The sequence below is a fragment of the Typopeltis vanoorti genome, chromosome 17 (assembly GCF_054136105.1).
Source record: "Typopeltis vanoorti isolate ZY-2024b chromosome 17, IOZ_Tvanoo_1.0, whole genome shotgun sequence".
In the NCBI taxonomy this organism is placed as follows: Eukaryota; Metazoa; Arthropoda; class Arachnida; order Uropygi; family Thelyphonidae; genus Typopeltis; species Typopeltis vanoorti.
Window position 1 is genome coordinate 96,583,146 of NC_143565.1, and position 18,817 is coordinate 96,601,962.

At 35.1% G+C, this 18,817-nt stretch overlaps 1 protein-coding gene across 1 annotated transcript in view; it reads left to right on the forward strand.

Annotated features, from left to right (window-relative positions):
- Positions 1-18,817, forward strand: part of Hacd1 (3-hydroxyacyl-CoA dehydratase 1) — a 73,371-nt gene that overhangs the window by 38,165 nt on the left and 16,389 nt on the right. The window contains exon 6 of the mRNA XM_090407339.1: positions 7,919-8,057. Within this exon, the coding sequence (XP_090263465.1) occupies positions 7,919-8,057 (139 nt within the window). The remainder of the gene's footprint in view (positions 1-7,918; positions 8,058-18,817) is intronic.

An 18,817-nucleotide genomic window follows, 5' to 3' on the forward strand; every position in this document is an offset into this window, starting at 1 on the left:
CAGACTGTGAAAATAAACAGGAACATGAAAAGATACTCTGCTTACTGAATGGAGAACTTATAGAACAATTAAAACATTTCACCATATATATTAGTGTGAATTTAAGTGAAGATTACTTAATGCTGGACAATAGAATTAGCATAGCTGGTTTGTTAGGGACCCAAATGGAATAAAGAGAAATTAGTCAAATCTGAACCACTTTTAACTTATGGATTAGAGAGCTGGGCTTGAAAGAAAACACTTGATCAAAGACTAGACTATGGATATGAAAGTTCTGAGAAAAATTAGAGGAGTAAACAGATGGCATCAATGGCAGATATCTATTTAAAATGAGGATAGCAGTAAGAAATTTGACATTGTTAGCATTCAGGAATGTATGAATAGAGCTAATTTAAGGTGGTATGGTCACTTAAAAAAAAAAAAAAACAGAATGGTAGAGGAAAGGTTTGCACAAAATGTTTTTTTTTTTTATCAGAATGAGATGTAAAAAGACCAAGATCTAGGTGCATTGATACTGTATGAAATGTCTTACCAAAATATGAGATCTGATGATATTGGAGTTCTAAGAGATAAGAAATTCATTTGAAAGAAAATCGTCAAGAGGAAATTGATAATGTGAACTTTTCATTTGGTATTATTGCAATATCTTGCACCCCCCCCCTCCACTTCTGAGGGTACATATCAAGAATTTAAAGATAATAGTTTTCAGCTCAATGAATGCACAATACTTTCTGATAAATGATAATTGTTTTAAAATAAATGACAAATTTGTCAATACAAAAAAAAAAAAAAAGAAAAAAAAAGCAGTTAGTCAGCCCCATTACCTGAGATGTTTGCTGAACATTGACCAAAAGCTGTCTCTAAATGACAAAGACCATATACTCTGAATATATTCCATACTTTTTGTTATGAGTACACAAATACCATTGCTCTTACTCTCTCTCAAAAATTCTTAAAATCAATTTCATAGTACCTCCTGTTTGCAAGGTTTTTCATGGTTGATCAAGTTTATTATTATAAGTTACCTTCTGCCAACTTATTGAACTGTATTAAATATCCAAATTGATATTTATGCCAGATTGTACACATAACAAAATCCAAAATGTGTTCAAAGTTGGTTTTATGTTTGTAAGGAGAAACTGGAGCACCTGAAGGAATGCCCCCCCCCCTTAGCAGTGAGTTAATCAAGACTGATTAACTCACTGCTAGAAAAAGTAAATAAATAAACAGCAGATGAACTACATAATGACTATCCACATATGGCCAAATTGATGGGCATAATACACACTTGGTTACTGACATGTATAGGATGGCTTGTGTAGATTCACTTCTTCTCACTCATTCTCTCACCTTTTTTTAATTTTATTTTATTATTTGTTTCATAAATATATGTTAAATTAGATAATCTGTATAATTGGCCAGTCATCATAACTATCTAATTCTTAGTTACATAAATTCACAGATTTTATAACCTTGCTGAAGAAGGCTCTTCCACACATTTTCTACTCAAGCAGTAAAATGCTAACTCCATATATATATATATATATATATATATATATATGTATGTATGTATGTATGTATGTATGTTCTAACTCTTCTTTTTTACTATCTTTCTTTCTTTCTTTCTTTCTTTCCTTTATCTCTTCTTAAGATTTTCTACTCAAGCAGTAAAATGTTAACTTCATATATTTGTTCCCTTCTTCACTATCTTTTGGCTAAGTAGAGCCTGCTTCAGCCAAATGTTGCAAACTGCTCTGTATCTTATGTATGTCCTGAGTTAACTTACAAATTTCAATTAAATCTCTTTTCTTCTTCATCTTCCACTAGATAAATTCGTTAGATTACACACTTAGTTGATCTTATCTGAATACTTTCATTTTTTTTCAATTCACTCAGATAACTAGGCTAGCAAATATCATTGCAGAAAGTATAATAGATGTAAGCAATAACTTTAGTTAACTAAATTGCTAAAGACTGTAAAGCAAATTTTGAATTATGGCTATCCAGTGATGATAGGATTAATCTGAAAATATTGTATAGGTATGCAAAAAGGGATAAGGAAGAATTTATAAATACTTTGCAAGAGTATATGCAAATACTGGTCTGGTTGGAAGAGAAAATATGTCTTGGACAAGAGTTACTTAATGGCATAATACAGAAGGATGAAATATTTGATATCTTAAATGACTTGGCAGTTGATTAGGTCAAAGTTAGGTATGGCATCTTCCCCATCTTCCTTGGTAGTAAATAGCAATCTACTTTTGATTACCTTCATTGAGTTGCTGAGATTGGAAATAGCTCCTTCTGCTTGGAAGAAACTATTTCCAATGGGTTTTTATCTGGGTTTTGCTGCCTGTATATATATGTTTTGTATTGTTGTGATGTATGGTTCTCCAGTATGTTTTAGTGCCTGAGAAATTATATTATGCTCAACTGTATCAGATGCTTTTTTTTTAATCAATAATAGATAAAATGGATGATAATATTCTCTGCAATTTTCATTTAGTTGGTTTATTGTTTGTGTATGATCTATTGTGAAGAATCCTTTCTTAAATCCTGCTTACTCTGTGCTGCTATTTTCATAGAGTATATTTTATTCTATTTAGTATCGTTCTTGCGAATATTTTATAGAGGTGCAACAGGATATATATTTGTCTAAAGTTGTCAGTATTTTCTTTTCTTTTTTATGAATTAAGATGATTTTAGATTATCTCCATTCCTTTCATCTATTCTTACCTACATTGAGTTACCAACTGAAACTTTCTGCCTTAACATTCTCTATTCTTATTCCATCTATCCCTGGTACTCTATCTACCTTCACTGATTGATTGCATATTCTACCTCTTCTGGCAGTATTTTTGGTGCTTCTTTACACTCATTTAACTATTTGGAGTGATGTTTTGTGTGGATTAGTAGAGCTTACTGTAGTAATTCTGGATGATTTTTTCCATTTTTCTTCTGATATTCTGTTCAGTTATAGAGCACACATAATTAACAGATAATATTCTGGCCTCATAGCCTGTTTTGCTCTTGTCATAAATCCAAATCAATCAATCAGTCGATTCCTCTAGGAGAGCTGGTATTATTGTTTGTTTCATCCTTAATTCCATTTCCACCTTTTATTAGATTCCTTTGTTTTTCTGCTGCCTCTTGTAATTTATTTATTTCTAAATTTGGTGTAATCTTCTTGTGTTTTTATTCTCAGTAATTTGCTAATCATTATATATTCTAAATGAGCATGACCTGAATAATTTTTTAATTCTCTTCTTTTGCATAACATTTCAAGATTTTTTTTTGTCTGAGATGTTCCCTGTGATTCTTTTCTGTTCATGGATTTTGTCTGTGTTTCATATTGTTTTATTTGGTGCTAAGGAAGCTAAAAGTTATTGATGTGATGTGTGTATCACTGGAAAAGCTGGAGACATGTCAGTCCAGAGAGAGAAAGAGAGAGAGAGAGATCTGATCCTGACTGGTAATCTGTGTATTAGTGAGGTAAAGATAGGTGGAAATCTGAGATTCCTTTTGCAAAAGAAAAGGCAGAACTGCATTTTGGTGGCATTGAAGGTGACTGGTTCTCCATCCTCTTGAAAAGGATGGTATGGAGATCACTGTGTAAGGCACTAGTTGAAAATAATCTTGGGGCAGATGGGTAGAATGAATGGATTGCATTATTGGTGATGGAGAGTAGGTCATTTATGTATAGGAGAAAGAGGATAGGTTATCACCTACCCTCTTTCCAATTCCTAAGAAATCTTAAGCAGAATCCTAAGGCACTCCTAAAGTTACCTAAGAACAATCATCTTAGGTAACCTTAATGTTCACAACTGCAACTAGCTCTCCTTTTCCAACACCACTGACCAAGCTGGACAAGATTGCATTTTTTGTACTATAAGCATTGACTTAATGCAAATTGTACAAAAATCTCATTTTTTAACCTTCTCTTTACTAAGAGAAGAAGTATCTCAGATCGCAATCTTGTGCACATCTTCTCTCACAGAATGCCCTTCCTTCACTCACACTCAACCTAGTGACCTAGTGTCCAGTTGTGCAACAAAGGTACCAAACAGGACAATCCAGAAACTTTTCTTTTCCTTTCCATGGTTAAACTATTGCTTTCACTTTTCTGACCAAAACATTTGTTCTAAGAATAAGTCACAGAAATTATCCTCACTGGCATAAAAGCATTCGTTCCCCATTCTGTCCAAAATGCTAAACTACTTTTCAAGGCCTGAAACACAAAATATACCCACTTAAAATTCAGTTACCAGAGGTGGCATGCATCTAAAACTGCAATTTTATAATCAGACTATGCTGAAGTGTACACAGTAGTAATCATCAGCAAATTCATATCTGACTTAATAAAGGCCAACAGCAAAAAACTTGCTTCTGGTCCCTTGAAGAAAACCTTTAGCCAGAGGAGTTCAAAGTAGGGGAGTCTAAATTAGCCATTCTCTGGCAAAGACACAGGTCCTTGTTTCAAAAGTGAAGTGCAACAAGGGAATGCGAAATGTGTAATTTGGATGTTGAAGGCAGACAGTAGTGCGTTGGATCCTATTTCGTCTTAACCTATACTTTGGATCCATCAATTTGTCACTACGATGTTCTTAAACAAAAAAAATAAGTTGCTAGTTGATTTCTAATCCAAATATAGAGAAAATTTGTATTTATTGACTGCACCACTCTATATCTAAATTAGTCAAAGAATTAAAGTAAAACCAACTCTCAACTATTTCCTTTTTAGGTGTTATAATTATGTATACAGGCCGAGTTTATTTAACTTATTTAATTCACCTGCTTTGGTTCGATTATTTTATGAACAGTGCAGTAAAAGAGATTCAGGCAAAGTACAACTTTAGATCAATAAAATAAACATTTAATATAGGCTTACAAATCATACACTTTAGTTTAAATCACTGAATAAGGTATTGCAAACATTTTGGCTCATCTGGTAATATAGTCATATAATTTCAGGCAATAGTTAATCTGTTGTCTGAATTACAGCTTTCAAAAAATTCAATTAACTATTTGAAAAAAATTCAATGTCATAAGTTCCGTAGTAACCAACTACATTAATTCTTATAGTTACTTAAGTTTCAAATACAATATAAGGGCAGCAAAACTTCTTCACAAGCATACACTCTTAAATCCACACTCCAGCTATTCTTCACAAAAGTTACTGTTAATGTAGAGATATTTTAGGAAGAAACACACACATATCTCCGCATAGGAATAACAAAGTTGGTTAATTCTTACCGGTAAATTTCTTTGTTCATCAACTTATATACAGACACCTTTTATAACTGTAATCACTTAAAACAATTAACAGCATTCATTAAAAACAAAACAAATCCTCTTAGTAATAACTGAATAAATTAATGGTCGCAATTCACATAGTTAAAGGTTCTTGCTTGGAGCAAAACGCTTGTACTATCTTTGACATCGCTTGACCAATTCAGTATTCTACCAATAACTCATGAACTAAGGTAACACGCAGTAATTCTTTAACTTGAAGTTTTTATGCACAGTTGCCTATTCTTCCAGCATTTAATTAATCTTTGAGGCTATATCTCTTAGCACAGCTATCGTTTAAATTTAACCTTGCTGCTTCTACTTATTCTCTTAGTTACGCTGTGCTATTCTTCAAGTTTCTGTGTGTCCCTGAAAGGTCGGTCTTGAGTCAAAATCCCAACTAAATTATCGCTAGTCATCCAGTTGCTACTTTGCTATCTTCATTACTTTATTTGTTGTTCTGCAACTTACTAGCTAACTCGCTTCTCGACTAGTAGACCTTAGCGAGCTACTTGACCGACTCGCTACTATCTCACTCTGATTCCCTGAATGAATCGTTTTGTCTGTTCTTCACTTATATATCCCTTCTTCCCACTGAAATTATTCTCGTGCTCTACTTCTATTAAAATCCTTTTCCAGCCCTTCAATACCAATCTGCCATGCTCTGTTCTAAACTCGCGCTCGCTATCTTACATACGTCTCCATGACAACTAAAACAACATATAATAAAACTGAGGCATTGCACAACGTTATACCTCTACATACAGGAACAAATAAGGAATATTTACATTTCAATTAATATGCAGTTAAAATGTTGAATACAAATTCTTATAATATTAACATAGCAATAATTAAAATAAACTTAATAATATTTTAATGCAGAGTCCTTTCACTATTATTATATATCCTTGATTAATTAATTAATTATTAATAGAACTTAAAGGTAGTTACATTATAAATAAGTGATTTACATTAAATAATAATTACAAGTCTAGCTTATGTGATGGAAGATCATGTTGGATTCTGAAGTAAATATTAATTACTCAAATCTCTATATATTCAGAATCCAACAAGTGGATGTAGCTGCGATTCGGGCTTCGGTAAAGAGTAAGAAGTCTTGTCTTGGATGACTGTAAGTGACAGTATACATCATTACATTAGTATTTATGCCATGGATGTTGAAAAAGTGGATATGAAAGCGAGGTTTTTTTTTTTTTTTTTTTTTTTTTTTTTTTTTTTTTTTGAGATTGTCATTTTTTGTATGTTGTGCTTGATCTTTCTTTTTTTGTTGGATTTTGTTATTGAGGAAGATTTAATTTATGGCATCAAACAGAAAGATAGAGAGTGGACATGCAGACTCTTAGACATACTACCCATACAGAGATTGACTAATCTTGCCATAACATGGTACCACTACTCTGATTCCCTCCCTAGGCACAACATTGCAGAGCATATGATAGTGGGATTATGTGCCAGCTGAGTGGGAAACCCTGGATCCATGTGTCATCTGACAGCTGACCTTTGGCACCATCATTTTTACTGACGTACCCTCAAAATGGAGGAGTTTTGGATCTCTACATATGTTTGGCATGTCCTTGAAGGGTGTCTGTCACACTGCATGGGAAAGAAAGGGAGGAATAGAATCCGAATCCCTGCTCTGAACATCAAACATGGCATTCATCATTTCAGGCTTTCAGTAAGGTGGGTGGTAGTATTTTACTAGGCCATGATCCACCTAGATTCACTCACTAAGATTTGATTATTCTTTTCAACTCTTTGTCCAGTAATACTTATTTTTCTTTTTATTGTGATACTAATTTTATTTTGCTTAAAACTAGGGTGATAACTTTCTGTTTCAGGTCTCCTATATTGGTCCAGTACAGGCCCTGGATCAATTTAAGGTTATAAAACAATGTCATTCATCACTAAGATTTTGTTTACTTACATGTGTTCTCGTCAAATAAATTTATGCACTTTTTTTACTGTTGAAAAATGGTGTTTTCTCAAAATATTTCTATAGTTGGGCAACTCATTTCCTGCTCTCCTGTTTAAGTTTTTCAATTATAACCAGCTTTTATTTTCTTTATTAGTTTCCCTTTCTTGTGACTTAAATTCCTCTGTCTCTTCTTTTTACTGAAATTTGTCCATTTCACTCTATTTGAAATTGATTCTTATTCAAGAAGTTTGAAATTAAGTAGATACTATAGCCACTCACTCATTTTTCTGATCCCTAAATCTCATGTATTTTAGTGTGTTTCAGCAACACATGTTAGGATGAAGTAGTATTTCTTTAATTTTTCTTCTAGCTTCACCACTTTTCCATATGTGTGTAGTTTTCCAGCAGTGTTTCTTCCATTTGTGATCATTTTAATAGCTGAGTGTTTTCCTTGCTTTACTGAAACAATCATTGGAGGTGTTGTATAACTAGTCTATGTTCTATTGGCATGATATCTGCTTAGGTTACAGTGTAATGTATATGTAGTTTCAAGCTAATATAGAATACAGTTTGTAAGTTGTCCTAAAGAGTTATATTGTAAATATCAGTTTCATACTGTACTGATCTCTCTGTTACTAATTACTGATGTCAAGTTATTTCTGTGAACTAATGGAAACAATTGATTTTTTATAGGGTGAAATCATGTCATTTTTAGCTGCCTTGCCTTACATCAAAGCAAAGGATATATATTCTATTTCATTACCAAATGTTGCCAATTTTTCATTTTCATTTTATTACGTCATTATCATTATGATGCTTACCTATATACCATGTAAGTAGTCACTTAAATTATATTTTCTTTATTCATGATGATTTTATTAATCTTCTTGCTGAAATGTGTAGTCATATTGGTTAAACACCACTTATGAACAAATTTATTTATGGGGTGCTAAAGGATCAAAGCTATATAACTGAGAGGATGAGAGGAGACCTCTGCATAGCCTTTAAAGGAATGCAGAGAACCGACCAGGGCTTCTGACCTAATGTCCAATCCTCACCTTCTCGTGGATACTGAACGAATGAGGATGGGCCAATTTGAGATTTAGCTGACCAAATTGTTATTCTTATTGGCTTAAACCAAATTATAAAATGATAACAACATGACAAAATTTCATGCCAGCTGGGGCATCGCCCAGTTAAACAAGGCCCCCGTTGTTTCCACAAGGGAACCAGGGTGAACAGCGAAAAGTCAGCTACTGGAACAAATCTGAAAAAACACCCCAACTCAACATCACCAGAGTTAAAGATCGGTACTATCAACATAAGAAGCCTGAATGGCAAAGAAATGGAGCTAGCTGAGAAATTAGATAAGTACCAGATCGACATAATAGGGGTGACTGAAACAAAAAAGACAAAAACTGGTGAGATCTTTCTGAGCAATAAATACAAAATGTTATATTCAGGAAATGACAATCAAGGAAAAGAAGGAGTAGCCATAGTATTCAACACAAAATATGAGGCTAATCTTCTTGAATGGCAGTCAGTCTCAAGTAGAGTGATGTGGGCAAATATCAGAATGGGGAATTGGACAATGAGACTTATTTGTGCCTATGGTCTCACAGAAGGTTTTACTAAGGTAGAAGTAGAGGAATTTTTTGAGGCTTTAGCAAAGCAACGGACACAATGAAAAAGGAAAAGTTGGTCCTTGTTGGGGATCTAAATAGCAGAGTAGGAAATGATTGTCAGATATACAAAAATATTTTGGGAAAATTTGGAGAAAAGAGCAAAGCTAATAATAATGGCAAATACCTGTTGGATTTCTGCTCAGGACATGGAATGGTTATTGCTAACACCATGTTCCAACATAAAAAAATGCATAAATTCACATGGAGAGAAGAGGTAAGGAATAAGAAAAGTCTCATTGACTATGTTATTTTTAATAGTGATGTTTTCTCTCATGTGCAGGACACTAGAGGTGTACACAGGATTTCAAATTGGAGGCGATCACTATTTAGTCTTGAGCAGGATAAAATTGAATTTCATATTGAAAAGAATAACATGTAAGAAAGTTTTAAAGCGAATAAAAGTTGAGCAGCTCTCAGATGTGAACTGTAGACTATAATACACAAAGATAATTGAAGAAAAAATGAAAGACTTTGAGAACATGAACCAAACCTTGGAAATTCAGTGGCAAGCTTTGAAGAAAACCCTGATTGATTCAGCCAGAGAGGAATGTGGTGAGGTTGTCTGCAAGGATAGAAAAATCAGAACTCCATGGTGGACACAGGAAGTTAAAGAGGCAGTGAAGGAAAAGAAGAAAGCATATCAAAATTTCCTGGCAAATAAGTCAGCTTGTGCTCTTAGAGAATACAGAGACAAATGTAAGAAAGCTAAACAGTGTGTAAAACTAGCTAAACAAAAGTCATGGGAGGACTTTGGCAAGAATATAGAAAATAAATATCAAGAAGGTGGCAAAATATTCTGGAGGTTGTTGAAGAAGCTTAGGAATGGAGGAAAGAGTGCTGTAAAAGGAGTTAGAGATGATAAAGGTGACATGAAAACAGGAGAAAAAGATATCCTTGAAGTATGGAGATATTACTTTGAAAAACCTAAATGAAACAAGCAGTGATGACAGCACAGTGATAAAAAACACTGACCAGGCATGCAGTCAGGAATACATATCCATACTTGAAATAGAAAAAGCCATTAAAGGCTTGAAATGTGGAAAGGCAGCAGGAGTAGATGATATTCGACCAGAAATGCTGAAGTATGGTGGTATAAGAGTCTTACAGTGGCTGCACTGCATAGTTCAGAAAGCCTGGACAGAGGGACGAATTCCCGATGATTGGAGTAGAGCTCTCATAGTACCCATATATAAAAAGGGAAATAAAACTGAATGTGAGAATTACAGAGGTATTTCCCTACTGAGTGTTCCTGGCAAGATCTATGCCAGTATACTTGAGAAACAGTTGAGAAGAATTGTGGAAGAAAAGCTTGGAGAAGAACAAGCTGGATTCAGGCCAAATAGAGGCTGTCAGGATCAGATCTTCACTTTACAACAAATAGTCGAGAAAGCATGGGAATATAACAAAGATCTGTATTTAAGTTTTGTCGATTTGGAAAAGGCATATGACAAGGTGCCAAGAGAGAAGCTATTCAATACGCTGCAGTTATATGGTGTCAATGGGGCATTATATCAAGCAATACTTAGTCTTTATTTGAGTTGTAAGTCAGCAGTTAGAATTGAAGGAAGTACAGGAAGATGTTTAATGTTAAATCTGGTGTGAGACAAGGATGTACATTATCCCCTCTGTTATTCATTATCTATATGGATCACATTATGAAGGAAAGTGGTATTAAACATGATATCAAAATTGGAGATGTTAATGTCAGCTCTTTGCTTTATGCGGATGATGTTATACTTCTAAATAAATCCACTACAAGTCTGCAAGATTCTTTGACTAAATTGAATAGCTATTGTAATAGATATGGTATGAAGGTCAGCAATAAAAAGACAAAGACAATGAAAATAGGTAGAATTGTTGAAAATGTCAACTGTGTTGTGAACAGGAAACCTATGGAACAAGTAAAACATTTCAGCTACTTAGGCACGATTTTTAGTGAAGATGATAAATTAAATATGGAATCAACAGCATTGAGCTGTTTGGTTCTCCGCAGGAGAACGGAGAACTTGTGAAACAAGTAAAACATTTTAGCTACTTAGGCACGATTTTTAGTGAAGATGGTAAATTAAACATGGTCAACAGAATCAACAAAGCTGGTATGGTAGGCAGTCAATTGAATAAATTCATATGGAATAAGAGAGAAATTAGTCAGAACACTAAATTAGCTGTATACAAGACAGTGTTCAAACCGGTTTTAACTTATGGATCTGAGAGCTGGGTCAGAAGTAAAACGCTTGAGCAAAGACTAGATACCGCAGATATGAGCGTCCTGAGAAAGATTAGAGGCATGAACAGATGGCATCAATGGCAATATCATATTAAAAATGAGGATATTAGGAAAGAACTTGACATTGTCAGCATCCAGGAATGCGTTAGCAGAGCTAATCTCAGGTGGTCTGTTTAAGTGACCATACTTAAATGTACATTAATGGATGAGGAAAGATTAGCGAAGCAAGTGTTCTCTGCCAGGTTGGCAGGAAAACGACCCAGAGAAAGACGAAGATATAGGTGGATTGATACGGTGTCTTAGACGATAGAAATATAAGATCTGAGAATGTTGTAGTCTTGACAAGCAACAGACTGATTTGGAGGAAAATTGTAGATAGGAAGTTAGTAATGATGTAAATTTTTTATGTAGTACTATCATATCCTGTACACCCCTTGAGGGTACATGTCAGGAATTTGATAATGATGATAATTATTTATTTATTTACTAAACACTATGCTTAAGGTAATATCACTATGATGATAGTGATATTACCTTAAGCATAGACTCGTTTATAATATTTCGTGAATCTGCAGACTTTTCAGTTTTATAAAATTTAATGCAAATATATTCTTCTAAATAACATTACTCATCTTACAATATAGAACACTGACTCCTTCTCAATATGGCTAGACATCGGTTTTTTTTTTTGTTTTTTTTTTTCCTTCCCACACATACACACAAGAGGTATAGTAACTAGTAGCACATTGGTGCCATGTGTTTGGGCTACAGGTAAACATTGAGAAAGAATAAATCTGTTGACATTTTTCTTTAAGACCTGGAGATTGTAGTTATCGGGAAACACATGAGAAAGGCTGTTCCAACGGACAGAGGTAGATGGAATAAATGAGGAAGAGAGAGGAGTAGGTTTAATATGTTTGCAGTTGTACCATAAAGGGATGCTTGGCAGAAGCTGCTCATGTTTTAACAGGTCCAACAGAAAGCATAGGAATGATATTTGCTAGTTCACTGGAGCAGTGAAGACTGAGTTGCAACTGGCCATTTCTGAGATAGAGGTTGGAGTAAGTCTGTGAGGGAAGAGTCATGTGTGATCTGAATTGCTCTCCTCTAGGCATCAAGAATTTTGGGGATGATTTGGGTTCATTATCCAAATACATTAACAGTATTCTAAGAAAAGTCACAGTTGGGATTTGTATTGGGTTAGGTGGCAGTGAAATAGCATCTTGAGTGGAAAAGAATCTCTAGTTTTTTAGAGGCTGTGGAAGTTATTGACGTAATGGGTTTATTTCAGGAGAAGCTGGAAATGAATGTCAGTTCAAGGAAGGAGATCTGATTCTTTGTAGCAATGCATATATTACTGAAAGTAATGGAAGATGAGTTGAGATCTGTTTTGTGAGAGAAAAGGAAGACTGCATTTTGGTGACTTTGAAGGTGACCAGGCTGTCCATACCCCACTGAAGGATGGTATAGAAATCAGTGTTTCAGGTACTGGTTGCAGATGATAGCTTGGGACATCTGAGAACTATGTAGTTTTTTGAAAGAGTGGGATGATTGGAGTGTTAGCAAAGCTATGAATGGGATTAGTGATGATTGAGAGCAAGTCATTTATGTACAGGAGTAAGGGGGAAAGTGGTAGAACAGAACAATGAAGCACTCCTGCACTGGTGGCAAAGCTCAAAGGGAGGATGCCTTCCACCATGACACACACACACACACACAGTGATGAATGACTAGAAAGCTGGCTGTCCAATTACAGAGAGTGGAAGGCAGTCTGCTAAGCAGGTCTTGATGCCAAACACTATCAAAAGGCCTGGAAATATCAATGGTGACAATGCAATTTCACTGAACCTTTCCATGGCACATGTCCAGTAATAGATGATGTAGTCTAAGAGATCATCTGTAGATATAGATTTCTGGAATCCATACTGATAGTCACTAATTCACTATGGTGGTCCTTAATTTAATACTTTCTCCATTATGTTGGAGAGGATTGAGGTGATGGGATTGGTAGTTGGATAGATAAGCTTAATCTCCCCTTTTTTTTTTTTTTTGAGATAAAAGCTTGTTCGTGGGAGATATATGTTTGCTTGCTTACATGTGTTGGGATAAGTGCCAGCTAAGTATAGAAGATTGAAGAGACAATAAGGATAGGTCTTAGCTCTGGAGCACAATATTTGAGTACAGTTGGAAAGATACCATTAGTATTCTCATGTCTTTCTGCTGAAAAAACCACAAGAGGCATACAGTGCTCAGCTACTGGCATGGAAGGAGATCAGCTTTGTCTTTAGGTGTTGCAACAGTCATACCATTTAAATAAGAGAAAAGTGGAAAAGCATACATGAGCAGAAGTTGCATCCAATGGTATTTGCAAGGGACTAGAAGGAATGAATATGAAGCTGAAGTTAGCTTCATATTCAGCTTGCAAGCCACCTGTGGTAAGGTGAGTTTTTTTTCAACTTCTTTCATGTCTTATGTGGAACCAGGGCATGGAAAATGGATGAGAATTTTGGATAGAATGAGGGATGAAGGCCTTCATTCCATTGAGGATAATTTCTTTCTTGCTCAGTACAGTTGTCTTGGTTAAAAGAGCAGAAGCAATAGGCACACCATGGAAAGGAACAGTAGTAGTTTAGAAATTCATCGCACTTGTAGTGCCAAAGGACAGCAGGTGGACAGCAGTTGGAGGGAGGACATCCTGTGTGAGTGGAAACTTGCACAAGAATGCAATCTGAGTGCCAAGAGTAGACGTGACCTTTATAGTTTATCTGGAAGGAGAACTGGGTTAAAAAAAAAAATCAAGGGGTATTGATAAAGTCCAGAGGGTTATCAGGAATTCAGGTAGATAGATGTATGATTTGCATTAGGTCATTGCTTATGGCTGAAACTTCATCATGTTTAGCTTGATCAGTGGTATTGGAAAAGGAAAGTAACTTGGAGTTGGGGACATTGAGGTCACTTTAGAAGAGGACTTCTTTATCAAGCAGTAAATGCAACAGATGAATGTTATTGAATGGGATAAGGAAATTTGAGCCAGAGACAGTGAAAAGCGGAGTTTAGTTTGGCTTTCCTTGGCAGACAGTCTTGGATTGCCCAAAGGACAGGTGCCATCCGTATGGTGAAATGAATTGTGAAGTGTGTAATTTGAGCATTGAAAGGGACCTGATTAATGTAGCCGCAATTTCAGTTTCTGTCAAGAGCAAGAGTTCTGGTCTGATTCTCTGTAAGTGGCGATATACATCATTTATGTTGAGTTCATATCATAGACATTTGTAAAGTGGGCATGGAGGGGATTTTGTGTTTTGTGATTCTGGTGTTTTGAATATTGTGTCCATTTGAATTTCTTTGATGAAATTAATATACAGCTATTTTCTGGTGAAATTAATTTATGTCAGAATATTTTTCTGCATGCAACACTCCTACCTCATTGCATGTAAACTGAACAATAAAATCAGCCTCATTACTTTATATTCATGCCTCATATACCTTATATATATATATATGTATATATATATATATATATTTTTTTTTTTTGTTTGGTTATAAATTAAATTAATAATGCCAAAAAATTATATTTTAGGTGGTTAAGGGTCAAAACTGTACAAAAAAGGGCTCACAGTTTGGGATTTAGCTGATAATTGTATACTTATTGGCTTAAACCACAATGTAACATGATTGTGCAACATGACAGAATTTCATGCCGACTGGAACATTGCCTGGTTAAAAAAAAAAAAAACCACCATTGTTTTCATCAGAGAACCAGGGTGAACAAAACAAAGTCAGCTACCGGAACAAATTCCAGAACACATCCCAACTCAACATCAGCAGAGTTTAAGATTCGTACTGTCAATGTTAGAAGCATCCATGGAAAAGAAATGGTACTAACAGAAGAGTTGGATAAGTACCAGATCGATATAATAGGCTTGACTGAAACAAAGAAGACAAAAGCAGGTGAGTTTTTCTAAGCAACAAATACAAACTGTTATATTCGGTTGATAACAGTTCAACAGTAAATGTGAGGATAATCTTGAATGGCAGGCAATATCAAGTGGTAGTGATGTGGGCAAATATCAGAATGGAGGAACTGGACAATGAGACTTATTTGTGCTTATAGTTCCACAGAAGGTTCTATTAAAGAAGAAATGGAGGGATTTTTCGAGGCATTGGATAAGGCAGCTCACACAATGAAAAAGGAAATATTGGTCCTTGTTGGAGATCTAAAAACAGCACAGTAGGAAATGATTTGGAGAAAAGAGCAAAGCTAATAATAATGAGTGCCTGCTGGACTTCTGTTCAGGACATAGACTAATTATTACTAACACCATGTTTCAACATAAAAATATGCACAAATTCACATGGAAAGAATAAGAAATGTCTCCTTGACTATGTTATATAGTTGAGAGCGATGTTTTCCCTCTGTTTCAGGACACAGGAGTATACAGAAGATTAGAAATATAAAGTGATCTATTTAGTTTAAGAAAGGTGTGTAAGAAAGTTTTAAAATGAATCAAAGTTGAGAAACTTTCAGAGGTGAACTGTAGACTCAAATATACAAACACCATTCAAGAAAAAATGAAAGAGTTTGAAAACTGCACCCAACTTGGAGATTCAGTGGAAAATCCTGAAGAAAACATTGATTGATTCAGCCAGAGAGGCATTTGGTGAGATTGTCTGTAAGGATAGAAAAATCAGAACTCCATGTTGGACTCAGGAAGTTAAAGAGGCAGTCAAGGAAAAGAAGAAAACATATCAAAAATTCCTAGCAAGTAAGTCAGCTTGTGTTTTTAGAAAATACAGAAAAAAATGTAAGAAAGCAAAGCACTGTATAAAACTAGCTAAACAAAAGTCATGAGAAGACTTTGATAACAACATAGAAAATAAAGAGCTTGAAACATCAAAGCCACTAATGGTGTGCCACAAGGATCAATTTTGGGACCACTGTTATTTAATTTGTATATTAATGATATTGGAATAAGTTTAACTGGTAATATACAACTGTTTGCAGATGATGCAAAACTGGGAAATGATGTCGAATCAAGCAAATGTTGTTCCTTTACAGGAAGACTTGAATACATTGTATGAGTGGGGAACAGTATGAAACTGTCAATGTCACAAAGAGTAAGGTTCTGAAATTTGGTAGGCAACAATGAATGCAAAGTATACACTTGGCAGTAAAATTTTGAAGGAAGTTGAGGAGATAAGTGACCTTGAAGTGGTGGTAGACAAGAATCTGAAATTCAGAGGTCACACTGCACAAGTTGTGAAGACATCACACTAAATTATGGCAATAATATGGAGGACCTTGTAGAAATAAAGAATTTCAGCTTCCATTGTATAAAACCTTGATCAGGTATCATATGGATTATTGTGCACCGATTTGATCCTGTGGTTTTCATGGTGATGAGACTAAGGTCATAACTTGTTTTTAGAATGTGGGATATGAGGACAGATTGAAGGAATGCAGTTTGCAAAGCCTTCTGAATAGGAGGAGGAGGGGATGTGACATTTAAGTTGGTTGTTACCAGGTTAATGTACAAGAAATTTTTCGTAGAATAGAGAAAGTGGGTAGAACATACCTGGAAATTGTATATGGAGGGTGTAAGCAGGGACTTAAGGGGTAGGTTCTTTGCATGGAGAGTGGCTGGTCAGTGGAATGCTTTGGCTGACATCGTGGTGAATGCAGATACATGGAATGAGTTTAAAATACAGTTTGATGGGCTTTGTGTGTAACAGTGTTTGCCTCTTGTGATAAGTCTTTAGACTCCATGGAGGTCTGGTTGTTGTCATGTAAAGTTCCTCCCAATTTTCCTCATCCAGCCCTTAGGACTGGTTGAGGTTGTGCCCTTCAACGAGAGACCTCTAAGTATGTATTTTTTGACTGTAGATCTGTGTATGTTCACAGGGAGGACCAGTTTGCCTGTTCTGAGAGATGAAAAACCTGAGTTTCCCAGCGAAAAACCCTCTACCTCCATCTGAGACTGGCTAACTCACCTTTAGTCGAAAGAAACCAGATAAAAGTTCCTCATATCATAGACGGGAATCAAACCCAGATCTTTCCAACCAAAGGGCTTTGTCTATACCGACTGAGCTATGGAGGCTTTGGAGGTCTGGTGTTAATAATAATAAATAAATATCAGGAAGGTGGCAAAATATTCTGGAGGCTATTGAAAAAGCTTAGAAATGGAGAAAAGATTACTGTAAAAGAAATCAGAGATGATAAAGGTCTCATTAAAACTGAAAAATAAAAATATTCTAGCTGTCTGGAGTAATTACTTTGAAAGATTGTTAAATGAAGGAAGCAGTATCAGCACAGTGGAGAAAACTCTGTAGAAAATATAAATGCAGTTAGGAATACATATCCACACTTGAAGTAGAAAAGTCATCAAAAACCTGAAATGCGGAAAGGCAGTTGGAGTAGATGAAATTCCATCAGAAATGCTGAAGTATTTAGACAAAAAAAGGTTTTACAGTGGCTGTACTGCATAATTCAGAAGGGCCTGGTCAGAGGGTTGAATTCTAAGTGATCAGATTAGCGCTCTCATGGTATCCATCTATAAAAAGGAAAATAAAACTGAATGAGAGACTTATAGTGGTATTTCCCTACTGAATGTTCCCGGTAAGTTTTATGTAAGTATACTTAAGAAACAGCTAGGAAAAATTGTGGAAGAGTAGCTTGGTGTAAAACAATCTGGATTCAGGCCAAATAGAGGTTGTCAGGATCAGATTTTCAATTTAAGAAATAACTGAGAAATCTTGGGACTATAACAAGGATTTGTAGTTAAGTTTTATAGCTCTGAAAAAGGCATATGACAAGGTCTCAAGAGAAAGCTTTCAAAACGCTACAGTTTTGTGATGTAAATAGGACATTATATCAGGAATACGCAATCTCTATTTAAGCTGTAAGTAGCAGTTACAGGAAGATGATTTGATGGTAAATCAGGTATGCAACAAGGGTGCCCATTATCTCCACTGTTATTCATTATCTATTTACATAGATCACATTAAAGGAAAGTGATATTAAATCTGCTATCAGAATTAGTGATGTTAATCTTAGCTTTTTACTTTATGCAAATAATGTATGTCTGAATAAATCCAATACAAGTCTGCATGCAAGATTCCCTGCCTAAATTGAATAACTATTGTGATAAATTTGGCATGAAAATCAGCACTAAGAAGACAAATACAATGAAAATAGGCAGAAGCATTGAAAATATTAACTATTTCCTAAACCAGGCATGGCCAACTTCATTCTATGTGAGGGCCAATATATGATGAGTGGCAGCGTCACGGGCCGAACACTTTTAGACAGATAGAATTTAAATAAAAATAAACTCTGCATTTTACCAAGGCAATAGTTATATGTATTGATTTACTATATTCGTTAAATCATTTTACTACTAGGAAAACAATATAAAATACTTGATTGATTTAAATATAAGTCATCATCATCAAATTCCTGCCATGTACCCTCAGGGGGTGTACAGGATATGATAGTACTACATGAAAAAAATTACATCATTACTAACGTCCTATATACAATTTTCCTCCAAATCAGTCTGTTGCTTTTCAAGACTCCAACATTATTAGATCTTATATTTCTATCGTCTAAGGCACTTTGTACCGTATCAATCCACCTATATCTTGGCCTTCCTCTGGGTCGTTTTGCTGCCAACCTGGCAGAGA